The 14,490-nt window shown below is 37.4% G+C and overlaps 1 protein-coding gene across 1 annotated transcript; it reads left to right on the forward strand.

Moving 5' to 3' along the window:
* Positions 1–1,624: 1,624 nt before the first annotated feature.
* wnt7ba (wingless-type MMTV integration site family, member 7Ba) lies at positions 1,625–13,603 on the forward strand. Its single transcript, XM_073838835.1, has 4 exons — positions 1,625–1,826; positions 5,978–6,204; positions 9,201–9,472; positions 11,810–13,603. The coding sequence occupies exons 1-4, from the start codon at positions 1,744–1,746 to the stop codon at positions 12,287–12,289; spliced, it is 1,062 nt and encodes a 353-aa protein (XP_073694936.1). The 5' UTR covers positions 1,625–1,743; the 3' UTR covers positions 12,290–13,603.
* The last annotated feature ends 887 nt before the right edge of the window (positions 13,604–14,490 follow it).

Consider the following 14,490-nt stretch of genomic DNA (forward strand, 5'->3'; position numbering starts at 1 on the left):
TTGACTTGATGTTTTCCATTATGAGAGAAGACATTTGATGTTTTTACATGCCTTCTCTATGAATTTATTTTATTATTATTTCTGGACATGATTGATTATATGTATGTGTATTATATGTGTGATTATATTAGGGTGTATGTAACAGGAAAGCACAACACACTTTTACCAATTGCCACTAGAGGGAGCAAGCTTTCATTTAGAATGGTGTATGAATGGGACTCCAAGTCTTTTTGAATGGATAGTGAGTTTCTGTTGTTTGCAAGTTCTGAATATGTGGTTGTAGGTTTGATTATATGTGAAAGACAAGTTGCACTGTGTACAATGCAACAGTTATTAGTGTTGTTTCAACCCAACTTTGGGTCAAATATGGACTAATCCAACTTTTGGGTAAACATTTTAATTGAAAAATGTAACCCAACAGTTAGGCTAGTCTCTATTTGACCCTAAGTTGGGTTAAAACAAGCCAGCATTTTTTGAGTGTGGGTGGTTCACCCAAAATTGTGTTTGTTGATAACTTACTTACCTTCATATAGTTCCTTACCAGTATGAAGCTCTTTGTTCTGTGAAACACAAAAGAAAAAAACTGAAAAATTAGTTTGAACATCACTTACTTCTTTAAAAATGACTTATTTCGCTTGTAAACAATATTGGACCAACAACAAACCCAGCTAATGAGAAATTAAACTAGGAATTGTATTAGCATCTTAAACTGGATTTTGGAAGTTTGTAACTTAACCAATCATTTCTTAGTTATATACGGTCTACAAAATACTCAATTACTTTCAGGAGAGTCGACGTTTTGAGTTTCTTGTCAGGTAAGTTCGCCTCATGCAACAGAACTGATTTGGCGCCACAATGACAGGAACATGTTTTTTGGAATTTCTCAAGGAATTTTTTAATCAAAACTCTGCACTAATATACATGTGACAGATAAACGTGAAACAAAGCGATAAATAATAACATACTTGTACTTTTTATCACGTTTTGTCGATATATACCGTCTTCCTAAGTGAAAGCGCTGCAGCTACCGCTTGGGCTATGGTTACCGCGTCAGATTTACCGCGATTTTGCACTTGTAATCTAACTTTTGTGGCTACTAAATCTGTTTAACATACTATGTAAAAAAAGAAAGAATATATCTATACATTTGAATGCTGAATTCAGTTAGAAGGTTCAAGCCCTAATTAGGGGTCTCAACCTTCCCAAACCCCTCATAATTCGCACCGCCATCGACAGTGATGAGAGAAGCTGCATGCATCATTTACTGAAAGGAATTGTAGTCTGTCAAAGCAGAACACTTTATAAACTCAAGCTTTCACTTTTTGTGTCTTATAAAAAGTAAACAAGCTCTCCCCAATAGACCGTGCGACTATTATTATTAAAAGAAACGGTTTCGAATCAGATGTCTCATCAATCTCCCTGACATTAAGCGCAATATATCACAAAAAGGCGGAGATGTCATTCAACCGTGCCCGTAAAGGTGGGCGGACTGGAGTGTCCCCCCCTCTGCCAATGGCAAAGCACCGACAGAAGACCCGAAATCCCTAAAATCAGCCGTCAGCCCGCGGCGGGGAGCACACACTCTGAATTAGCCCGTATCGCTCAGGAGATGACGGATCGTGTCTCCGCGCCCGCAGCTCACGCAGCTCACGCACGGACCGCGGCGCGCCGAGCAGCAGCGTAAAGTCACGACTAAACTTATTAAGAAGTTCGCTTTCTCCGCGCGTTCTCTTCAATGTCACCATGCGCAGCATCTCATCCTGCGGTGCACTGCTGTCAATCTACTACCCACAGATCTTCCTCATCCTCACCAGCGGCAGCTACCTGTAGGTTTGAACAACCGCTTTCTTTTTCTGACCTTTAATATGCTTTCGGCGTTTTTGGCACAACAGTAAACAGCTGGAGATAATTAAAGAGAGGTTAAAGGGTTTATCGTTGTTGCATTGCAAAATTAGACAGTCATCTGGATATGAATGGTTTGTAAGACTGCAAACAAATCATCATTTCCACATGTTGGCATTATTTAGTGCACCTGCTGTATTACACAATGAGACTGAGCATGTGCTTTAATTATGTTTGAGGCATTCTGTGCTTGAGAAATAAATGCTGAATGGCTCGTTTTATCTGACCCTGGACCACAAAACCAGTCATTAGGGTCATTTTTTTAAAATGAGTTATACATCATCTGAAAGCTGAATAAAACTTTATGGAATAAGCTTTCCATTGATGTATGTTTGTTAGGATTTGGCTGAGATGCAACTATTTGGAAATTTGGAATCTGAGGGTGGGGGAAAAAATCTAAATATTGAGAAAATCACCTTTAAAGTTGATCAAATGACGTTCTTAGCTATGCATATTCCTAATCAAAAATTAAGTTTTGATATATTTACGGAAGGAAACTTACAAAATATCTTAACAGAACATGATCTTTACTTGATATCCTAATGATTTTTGGCATAAATGAAAAATCAACAATTTTGACCCATATAGTATTGTTGGCTATATACATGGCATATACATGTGCTAGTCATGACTGGTTTTGTTGTCCAGAGTTACACAAATGTATACATAAACTGTAAAATGTGTACCAATTTACAAAAACAAATGACCATGGTTTTCAGGCCTAAAAAGTATTAACTACTCCTAATTACCAAGTTTTGTGTGTTGCACTGATGGTTTCGTGTGGGTAACTGCATGTCCGCTGCATGTTTATTAGCCATTGTGGTGGAAGGACAAATTTTGATTAATTTTGACTGCCTTCTGGTTTACCACCTGCATTATTATGGTGTTTATCAGTGTATTTTGAGACAGAAAGCAGATTTTAGTAGTTCAAGTAGGTTATATCAGTTAATTACACAATAGTTATCAGTGTTGGGGAAAGTTACTTTTGAAAGTAACAAATTACAATATTGCGTTACTCCCTAAAAAAGTAACTACTTAACTTACTAAGTTACTTTTTCATTACTTTTTAAATCTGGCCAGGACTTGTTTGTTTTTTTATGATAATAAATTCTATTTCTGTCAAACGGAAAAGCCCTTTCACACCAAAAGGGAATAGAATAAATCTCAGGCTGAAGGAAAAGCAAATTAACGTCTGTGCAGTAGATCACAGGGAAAGAAAGCTCAACACTCTTCAGTCATAAACAAAAATGAAGCACAAATGTTAGTTTATCTAGAGTAATATTTGCTTATTAGTATGGTTGAATTGGATCATTGAAGGTCAGCAGCAAAGATATTGGTTAATAAAATTAGATTAAATACATACAGGATATTTGTGTTATCTAACATATTTAATTATTGCTGAGTTTGCATTTAACTGTTTTTATTCTGAATATGTTTTTGAGCAAGTTAAATGAATCAATGCAAGTTTAGAACCACTTTATTCATAATTTTTACACGGCGCACACAAAGCCTCTGCACTTACTCCCAGTTACTCTCAACTTGGAGACAGAAGAGCTGTCAGTTAAAAAAAAGGGAAAACAAAGTAAATAGTAATGCGTTACTTTACTAGTTACTTGACAAAAGTAATCTGATTACATACCTCGCATTACTTGTAATGCGTTACCCACAACATTAATAGTTACAAACGGTAAAACTACACATGTAGCAAATGTTACAGTATTTTTAATAGTATAGATTTCCAGTTATATACTAATCGTACCACCCAGTTATAGGCTAAACTTGTCATGCCAGTACAAACCAGTTCATTCAGCCAAAATTGATGAGATTACCTTTCATTCATTTGCTGCAAGAGTGTGAGGACAATGTTTTACTCATTACAACATCATGTTTCTGATCTCAAATGCTTGTAATTGGAAAACCGCATTTGGAAAAAACAGGGTGAGATGTGCGAGATGTGGCTGGAAAAGAGTGAACCTTTTATTTGCACTAAAGTTCAGACTGTGGAGAAATTACTGAGCCACACATTTGAAACGTATGTGCAGATCATAAATGTACTTTAAATAGATTCTGGTCACTCTTTCAGAAGTGGTCAACAGTATCTAAAGGTTTGAGTTCAGAAAGTCTTGTCACTTTTTACACTTTGTTCTCTGATTCTTAAGTCATTTGGTAGTCTGTAGAGTATTTAGAGCTTACAATGTTCTTCATGGATAAAAAGTACTGCATTTGATCAATGAAATCTGCTGAAATCCATTATAAAATCACTTTTAAAGTTTCTCTGTATTCAGATGCTATTAAATAACATTCTTGTTACAAGAACAAGAATGTTAAACTGATGAATAGACACTTTAGATTTGGTAGCTTCTCTGAAGCATGGCTTTCTTGGCTCAAATGTGTAAAACAGAACTAAAATAGGACTTCATCTTGTTGTCAGTGGTAACATCTCCCACTGTGTCAGGAACGGTTTAATCCATTAAAAAAGGTCAATATATTTCTGGATCCTGTTTAGGTAATTGTTAGTCAACAGACTAACACCAGGGTTTGCTTTGTCACAGAACAGCCAAACAGACGGCCTGATTTACAAGTAGTAATCCACTTTATATGTGTAGTTTCACTTTAATTGGCCTGTATATTCTGTGATCGCATTGTTGTATATGGTCTTTGTCTGTAGAACAGTGTACGGCTGGCCTGCTAATCTGTTTAGACATTATTTGGGACCCCCTTCTCATTTTAAATGAAGTTCAGATCCACGCTTGCATGTAAAAGCTTTGATTCATGAACTTTGTATTGTTTGTTGTTCTGTTTTAAATGAGTCATGAGATGCTCTTAAATTCTTTCATTATAGTAAAAAGCAATTCTTAAAATGTTTCCTGTGGTGTGTTGGAAAAGATGGAAATGTCTGTGAGGAAACTGTCTGGCAGAGCGCAGTTAAATCATGAGGTCATTTAAAGGGTCTATACAAACCTTTTAGGAGCACTATAAATATACCTTCTAATAAAACAAAGCATCTTAAAGGGATAGTTCACCCAAAAAATGAAAAATCTGTCATTAATTACTCACTCTCATGTCGTTCCAAACCTGTAAGACCTTCGTTCATCTTCAGAGCACAAATTAAGATATTTCTGATGAGATTCAAGAGCTTTCTGACCCTGCATAGACAGAAATGCAGCTACCACGTTCAAGGCCCAGAAAGGTAGTAAGATTATCATAAAAACAGTCCATGTGACATCAGTTTACACTGCAATTTAAAGGTTACTTTTCTTAAATTAGCCTCTGAAATGAGACACAACAAATGAGCATGATGTTATTGTTCACAAAGATACGCGTTTTCAAAAGTTTCCGTTTTGGTCTGTTTACACTAAAACGCAACCCAGGAGTTTTCAAACTGAAACAGGGTCTGCAGCGTTTTTAAAAGTCTCAGTTTTCAAAGGTCGAAAACGTCAAAAGTAATGCGTTTGTAAATGCACTAGTGTAAACGTAGGCTTAATTTTACAAAGCTACGAGAATGCTTTTTGTGTGCATAGAAAAAACTTCATTCAACAATTTCTTCTCTTTCCTGTCAGTCTTCAACGCGCATTGATAGTACCACACAAACTGACTTTAAAATATGGTTAAGGCATTGATTTCACATCACGATGTCTCTACACCTTCCTGGGCCTTGAACGTGGCATCGTTGCTGTCAGTGTCAGAAAGCTCTCGGATTTAATCCAAAATATCTTAATTTGTGTCCTGAAGATGAACGAAGGTCTAATTAAGGGGTAATTAACAATAGAATTTTTTATTTATAGGTGGACTATTCCTTTAAATAGTTTTGTGCAGTCTACTAACCAAGAAAATGAAATGCTGGAAAGATAGTTCAGCCAAAAATGAAAATTCTTCCTTTTATTCACCCTTTTGTTGTTCTTTCATCTGCAAAACGTTAAAGACTGTTGTCAATGAGGTCCAAAACTTCTAAGTTATACAGGTTTGAGGTGAGTAAATGATAACAGAAGTTCCATTTTTGGGTGAACTGTCCCTATTTCTTTAATACCTGGTCTATATCAGCTGCTGACATCAGTGTATCTGCTCTCTTCCAAAGGGCTTTGTCTTCAGTCGTGGCTTTGGGCGCGAACATCATCTGCAACAAGATCCCCGGCCTGGCCCCCCGACAGCGCGCCATCTGCCAGAGCCGCCCAGATGCCATCATCGTCATTGGGGAGGGCGCTCAGCTGGGCATCAACGAGTGCCAGTATCAGTTTCGCTACGGCCGGTGGAACTGCTCTGCCCTTGGCGAGAGGACCGTCTTTGGGCAAGAGCTGAGAGTAGGTCAGTAGGTGCAGCCCCGTGAGCTGTACTCGTATGCGTGCACGTGTTGCTTTGGGTGCGATTTGTTTCCGTGACTCTGTGGCCCTGTGAAACAAGCGAGATGAAAAGAGGTTAAAGTGGACGCAATCTGTCCGCAATTACTTCTTTCAACAAAACATTTGTAGAGTTATACACACACAAATACGCACCAGTGACTCTGAGAACCTCAACCAGGGAAACACAGTAATATGTTTTTTTTAATATAGCACTGCCATATAAATTGCCTTTCAGTCAGAAATGTTTTGTTACGGTCAGCCTCGCAGGCTGTGTTTAATCCAATGGTCCTGGTAACAATCACTCTTCTGGGGATTGGTTGGCTCCATACAACATAATCTTATTTCTTTTGTTCAAGGAAATGTATGTTGCATATGTGGGTCCTAATGTGTATGCAACTTTTTATGTTCTTTTGTGTGAGAGAAACTGGCAGAAAAGTTGAGTTTTATATGCAGCATCTAGGAATGGATGGAATCTGCAAACTGTTTACTCAACGTCTGCACCAATTTTGACTTTGACTTAAATTGATTTAAACATTATAAAACAGCTGAGTGTGCTGTACTTTTATTGGTAGCTAAAAGTGTAACTAAAATGTTTAACAAACAAACATAAAAGCTCCAGGACACTGTATCTACAATAGAGAAAATCTTCCAAAATTCTTTGTTACCATTGAATTTCATAATTCTCAAAATTGAATGTTCGAATGAGGATTTTCGGATAAACTGTAGGTTATTTAATAGCCATTGTGAACTTTACTGAAAGGCCAGTGGGTTTTCCCACAAAAGCCATTAGAATAACAGTAGCTTAAATGCACCAGCGCATCCAGGCACGCATTGCTTGTCAAATTATACTAAGACTCTGTAGCATTCAGATCTCTTGGCTGGATAAGGAAAATATCCTGTGCTCAGTCAAACCTGATGATCAGTTATAGGACGTCAGCTTTAGCTATGAGGAAAACCACAACGCAAATGGTCTCTTTCCATTTTGCAGGATGGAGAGGGTAATCACTGTTGCCTTTACGAGATTCCCTGCCAGCATTTCTTGATGAGGGATATTATCCTAAAAAAAGAGAACAACAGCAATTTCATATTTATTTCCTGCTTATACTGTTAACGCAAATCGGTGTATACTAAAATACTGCGGTATTATTGGCAGACCTTGATGAATAATCTTCATCTAAAATCTGGCAACAAGGTCTGACTGTAATTGCGAATGTAATGACCAGAGTTCCAACTCTTCACAACATGGCGCCCATGTACATTGTAATAACCAACATTTTGGGGGGAAAATAAAATAAAATAGCTTGATGAGGGACATTACCCTAAAAAGAGAACAACAGCAATTTCATATTTGTTTCCTGCTTATACTATAAATGCAAATCTTTGTATACTAAAATATTGCAGTATATTTAGAAGAAGAACGTAATGAATAATCTTCTAAAGCCTGGCAACAAGGTCTGACTATAATTACGAACGTGATGACCAAAATTCTAACTCTTCACAACATGGCGCCCATGTATAATGGAAAAACTAACATGTTGGGGATAAAATAAAATAAAAAAGCTTGATGAGGGAGATTCCTCTAAAATCTGGCAACAAGGTTTGACTATAATCAAAACTGATCAAAACATGGCCCCTATGTACATTGGAATAACCAACATTTTGAGGGAAAAAATTAAATAAAATAAAAACACTTGATGATGATGGAGATTTACCCTAAAAAGAAAACAACAGCAATTTCATAATTATTTCCTTCTTATATTGTAAAAGCAAATCAGTGTATATTGAAATACTGCTCTATTATTGCCAGACCTTGATGAATAATCTAAATCTAAAATCTGGCAATAAAGTCTGACTATAATTGCAGTTCCAACTCTTTCCAACATGGCGCCCATGTACAATGGAATAACCAACATTTTGGGGGGAAAATAAAATTAAATAAAACCATATCTTGATGAGGGATATTATCCTAAAAAAGAGAATTTCATATTTATTTCCTGCTTATACCGTAAACGCAAATTGGTGTATACTAAAGTATTATTGGCAAGGTCTGCGAATGTGATGACCAGAGTTACAACTTTTCGCCCATGTAAAATAAATTAAAATAAAAAAATAATAATTAATAAAATAAAAAGGATTTCATAATTATTTCCTGCTTATACTGTAAACGCAAATCAGTGTATACTAAAATATTGCAGCATTATTGGCAGACATTGATGAATTATCTTAATCTAAAATCTGGCAACAAGTTCTGACTATAATTGCGAATGTGATGACCAGAGCTCCAACTCTCCATAACACAGTGCCCATGTACAATGGAATAATCAATATTTAGGAGGAAAAATAATAAAATAAATAAAAATAAATAAATGAATAAATAAATAAAACAAAAGAGACAAAGTAGAAAAAATGGAAAAAAACCTAACTGAAAAAAATTGCATTAAAAAAAAAAATTACATTTTGTGAACGGTTTAACACAAAACAAAGATCAATGGAAAGTCATCAGCTACAAACCTGAACAGTTCAGAAATCCATTTGAACAATTTCCATTATTCCAAATTGGACAAACTAATGCAAAAGTTCATTTAATGAATGCATTAGAACAGAGATGTTTGTGGCGGTCAGTCAATTCCTACTAACCTCTTTGCATAAAGGCCGACCAGCAGGGGTCAGTTTAGTCTCCTTCAATCAATCTTGAGATCAAGAGTGCTCAAGTTGTGCTCCTGGAGATTTAGCTCCATCACTAATCAAACAAACATGAACCAGTTAATCATTTCTCAAGGTTAAAAATTACAGCCAGGTGTGTTTTTGCTGCTTCACATTGAAAGTTAGACCCTGCTAGTAAATGCAGTAGCTACACCGTTGAGTGGGAAATCTAACAAAGTTGGAAGAAACTCACTGGTGTGAACATTAGGTTGTCAATGGTGTCAAATCATCTCAGAGGTTCTACTCTTTTCTTCCTAGGTAGCAAGGAGGCTGCATTTACCTACGCCATCACGGCAGCAGGTGTTGCCCATGCTGTGACCGCAGCCTGCAGTCAGGGCAACCTGAGCCACTGCAGCTGTGACAGAGAAAAGCAGGGCTATCACGACCAAGAGGAGGGCTGGAAATGGGGCGGCTGCTCGGCAGACGTCAAATATGGAGTGGAGTTCTCCAGACGCTTCGTGGACGCCCGGGAGATTAAAAAAAACGCACGAAGACTGATGAATCTGCACAATAATGAAGCGGGAAGAAAGGTATGGGAGAAAAATTGCATATACTGTACATATCCACCTTATTCTTCAATGCAGAAGCCTATGGGTGAGACTTTCAGTTCATTAGACTCTATAGAGAAATGAGATGATTAACAGCAAAACTGTTGTGTTCATAATTAAGATAATACATTAAAACAATATGGTAAGAGACACCAATTTGCAATATCAAGCAGCAAAACAAGCTGTTTTGTACAGATAGAAATAGCTGGATGTAGATGAGACCGGAAGCCAGAGCTATAAAATGTACAAATGGCCGCTCTTATGTGAAAAATAAGGTGGATAAACATACAAAATTTAATTAAATAATTGTTTTCTTCAGAATTAGTTCATAGAAAGCATGAATTGTGACACACAGAGGGATTAAAGACATAGGAACAGTACTGAATCACTGAACATTACCATTTAACTAAACGGGTAAACGTCAACTATCACATACCGCTGTCTGTTGAACATATCAGTAACACATCAAACAGCCAAATAGTTCTGCTTTTAACTCAAATGTAACCATATACATAAATGGGGACTTGAGAATTATGGACATTTCTCTCGTCCTTTGATGTGGCCCTTCGGAAGGTAGAGAAAATTACAGGGTACGATTTGGCTAAAACATATTTTTTCCTCTCAGTTTTGACAGATATCTGGCATCGCACATTGAAACATTGCTCAGGACGTATTGAATAATGGGTTTTGGTTCAAATTGCTGAAAACAGTCAAAATAAAATGTCAAGAATTTCCCTTACCCGTCAGCTGCATGAATTCGCTCGCACCACAGCTTCAGAGGCCTCTGATGAAGTCATGCCCACTGTAAAATACTATGCGAGACTGACTAGGAAATAAAAACCAGATAAACCACATTTTTAAAAAATGTGAAACGTAATATTAATTCAGGATTGTTAAAACGTTAAAAAAAAGTCTCAAAGTGTCTAGAGATATTTCTTGATGTTTTAGTAAATGTCTGAGCATTATAAATAAATATAAAATGTTATATAAACTAGTTTTATTTGTTTATGATATTCAGTCATAAAATAAAAATGTATATGTGTATATCTGAAGTAATATGTGACCCTGGACCACAAAACCAGTCTTAAGTAGCACGGGTATATTTGTAGCAATAGCCAAAAATACATTGTATGGGTTGAAATTATCGATTTCTCTTTTATGCCAGAAATGATTAGGATATAAAGTAAAGATAACATTCCATGAAGGTATTTTGTACATTTCCTTTCTTAAATATATCAAAACTTAATTTTTGATTAGTAATATGCATTGCTAAGAACTTCATTTGGACAACAGATTCCAGATTTTTAAATAGTTGTATCTCGGCCAAATATTGTCCTAACAAACCATACATTAATGGAAAGCTTATTCATTTAGCTTACATATGATTTAAAAAAAAAAATTCATTTAAAAAAAAAAAATGACACTTTTAAGTGGTTTTGTGGACTTGGCTCACATATAGCAATATAAATTGGTTGCAATTTTAAGTTTTATTTAAGGTTTTAAAAATGATATTTTACATCACACACATTACTACACAAAATCATTAATAAAACAATGTATATATTTCATTTTATGAGTCAATTTATATAGTAAAGACCAAAATGAGAGAACAATCTATAATGGATTTTTTTCTGAAATATTGTTGATCTTCATCGCTCGAAATTTGAAGGAATATTAGCTGCAGGTATACTACTGTTCTACTAACATGTTTGACAAATTAACCAAGGCATTTCAACAAAAACCTATATTTTGTATAAAGCACAGTGACCGAAATTAGAGAACAGTAACAACTGTATATTTGTTTTATTTGGACGTCCAGCCTTTTTGGGGAACTTGAATGAATTAATGTCATTGTAAATCTGCAATATTCGAGAAATCACAGATTTGGAACGACCAACTTCTCTTGCAATGGCTGAAAGTGTCAACCTCTTGCCACAGGGTTCAAGTCACCTCAGAAAGGCCCACCATCTTGCAAATCGCAGTGAAAATTGGAGGAATGCTTCCAGTGAAATAGGGTTTGTCATATAATTAAAAATAAAATACCACCAGGTGCCAGATTAACACCAGTAACTTAGAGGTATCTGGAAGTGTTCTCTAAGTTTGATCAGTTCTTTTTCAAATATCTCATTTAAGTTTATACTCTGCTTCAGAATACAATTAATTTATAAAATATGCTTAATATGCCCTTCTACTCCTGTTAGGATAACTTCAAACAGGACTAAGCAGTGACCTTAAAATTTAGGAAAATGCAGGTTGCTCTCTAATTTTGACCTCCACTGTCAACATTTGGTAACACTAGGTTTTTCCTTACTGTTGCAGGTTCTCGAAGAAAGGATGAAGCTGGAATGTAAATGTCATGGCGTCTCCGGCTCATGCACCACAAAAACCTGTTGGACGACTCTGCCGAAATTCCGAGAGATCGGCTACGTCCTTAAGGAGCGTTACACCACTGCGGTCGAGGTGGAGGCCGTGAGAGCCACGCGCTTTCGCCAACCCTCTTTCCTGCGTCTCAAGCAGTCCCGTGGCTACATAAAGCCCACCGACACAGACTTGGTTTACTTGGAGCGCTCGCCCAACTATTGTGAGGAGGACGCTGCGACGGGGAGCGCGGGAACGAGAGGGCGGCTGTGTAACCACACGTCCCCTCACACGGACGGCTGCAACCTGATGTGCTGCGGCCGGGGGCACAACACCCATCAGTACACACGTGTATGGCAGTGCAACTGCAAGTTCCAGTGGTGCTGCTTTGTTAAATGCAACACCTGCAGTGAAAAGACGGAGGTGTTTACCTGTAAATGATCGAGCGGAGAAATTCAATGGAAAGAAGCAAGAAGTGTCGTTTTGCACATCAGGCAGTCTTTATGCAAGAAAGACTATGCCGAAGGAGATGAATGAATAATGAAGATGCTGGAACTTGCACTGAGTTCAGACTTTTGGTGATTTCATGCAAATATGGACGCTACGTATGCAGCGCAAGGCTTTTGTAGATTTCAGATTCTCATTGGCTTGAGCAAGGCCTGAGGACCTGATTGAGTCAAAACTCCTTTTGGATAGTGTAAACTGTTCAAATTAAGACAAGATGAACTAAAATGTCCCACCAGCTGAGCCCCTATGGGAGTTCAAGAAAGACATACTGCGACTTTGCAACTCTGGAAATGCTGGAAAGCTTCAGTCACACTGTATCTGTTTGAACACTGAAAACGTTCATACTGTAGATGTCTCACAGAAGTATGAACGTCTAATATCATTGCTACTGATCTTTTGCTTCCAAAAATCAACCCGAAACAGTACAAGACATTGCGTATGTAGAAGGGAAAAAAAGCAAGCTTCTTTTCCTCTGCATTCTTATGCAGTACCAATGAAGAAAAGTGGTCAAGAAAAGTGGTCAACTCATTTCTACAATTCTAAACCATCATTTTGCCGAAAACGTTGCCAACTGCTGCACTGGCGGTTATGGTGTGCACTGTGGGCTTTATGTAAACAAAAAACGTTTGTGTTTTTGTACGAGGAGAGAAGCTTCTTTAGTCATATCAAGACTTGGCCATGTATGCTGCAACACTCTAAACGGGAGTGTGTAAACATGTGTGGGAACAAAAGTGAGAGAGCGTTTAGATACTTCACAGAAATGTGACCCATGTGACCGTTTGAGTGACCAAACCATTCCCACGAATGCCAGAGACATGGGATTCCACATCACTGCTCCGGCGTGCACAAGGTCTAGTTATATTCCGCCTGAGCCAATGGACCATACAGCTATGGGTCTGAAAACGGTTAAAAGGTCACTGGAAATATTTTGAGTAACGTTTTTTTTTTTTAAATCTAAATTGTTTATACGAGTTTATACGAGTTATGGCTGGCAAATTTGTTAAAATATATTTTTTTATGTAGAGAATATGGCACTTTATGTCAGGTATATTCAGAGTAATTATTGATACTGTTTTCTTTGTCATGTTTGTATTGTTTAATTACAGGTCCTGGTTAATTATGTAAGACTTTTCAAGTTTCCCATTCAAGTTTGATATGAAACCATCTCATCTTTTTGTTGCCTGGATGTATTTATACTTTTTTTTTTTGGCAAAGATTTACAGTAAAATCGGTAGATAAATAAATGAATCGAACAGTTTGGATCAAATACATCAAACTGTGGTCATCTTATAACTGCCTTGTTGTGAAACGCACGTCAACATCTCGCTCGACACGGAAAGTTTCTTCCCAGAAGCCCCGGGTGGCTTACAATTGTGGGTGTAGATACTGCGAAACGCTGATCTCGGAGTGACGCAGAGTTGTTCCCGCCTGGGTTTGAATAGGCATCCGACCTGGCTCATTCATTCACCCGCCGTATGCTCCCAACCCCTCTGGTCTTTTTCCTGTGGGTGAAAAGCATTGCAGGCAGCCACCGAAGCAGAAGTAAATTGGGCCTGTTTTGTTAGCCGTCTGAACTGCTGGGTACCGGAACCGCGTAAGCTCCCAACACTATACCCCGGATTGAGAGAAAAGTCAACCCCGATTGTTTCGCACAAACATTTTGTCATTAAAAAATATGAGGCAGAAAAAACAGGGTGTGGTGGGGAGAGCAGAGGCCTCCATAGAGGGGGTATTAATGCTATGGGGGTGTGTGTGTGTGTGTGTGTGGACCACTCAGCTCATTCCAGAACGGGACAGGGGCGAGATCTGATTCTGCAAGCTAATACTTCTGGTCTGATTCACTTAGGACAAACTAAGGGCAGAACTAGATGACCACGAGAGAAAAAAAAAAGTTGTGTAGGATAGATGGAGAGTGAGAGAAAGGCCTAATGAATGTTTTCTGGTCAGAGAGGTTGCGGTCTATATTAGGCTGGACAGTAAACAAGCATCACAATCAAGGAAGAATCAAGGGACACACTTCCTAAAACAGTAAAGCAGCTATTTTTTATGTGTAAAGACTAATTTAGGCATTTTTTTTAAAGTATGTAGAGTAAATTCTATTATAAAAAAACAGGTTGTTTATAAAGTTACATTAT

Source organism: Garra rufa, chromosome 4, assembly GCF_049309525.1.
Source record: "Garra rufa chromosome 4, GarRuf1.0, whole genome shotgun sequence".
Lineage (NCBI taxonomy): Eukaryota > Metazoa > Chordata > Actinopteri > Cypriniformes > Cyprinidae > Garra > Garra rufa.

What these genes read in the sequence shown, in the direction of transcription:
- wnt7ba (XM_073838835.1), top strand. Translation starts at nt 1,744, where the DNA reads ATGCGCAGCATCTCATCCTGCGGTGCACTGCTGTCAATCTACTACCCA. An exon ending in CTCACCAGCGGCAGCTACCT is followed by an intron (nt 1,827 to 5,977) that starts GTAGGTTTGAAC and finishes TCTCTTCCAAAG; the next exon opens with GGCTTTGTCTTCAGTCGTGG. An exon ending in ATAATGAAGCGGGAAGAAAG is followed by an intron (nt 9,473 to 11,809) that starts GTATGGGAGAAA and finishes TTACTGTTGCAG; the next exon opens with GTTCTCGAAGAAAGGATGAA.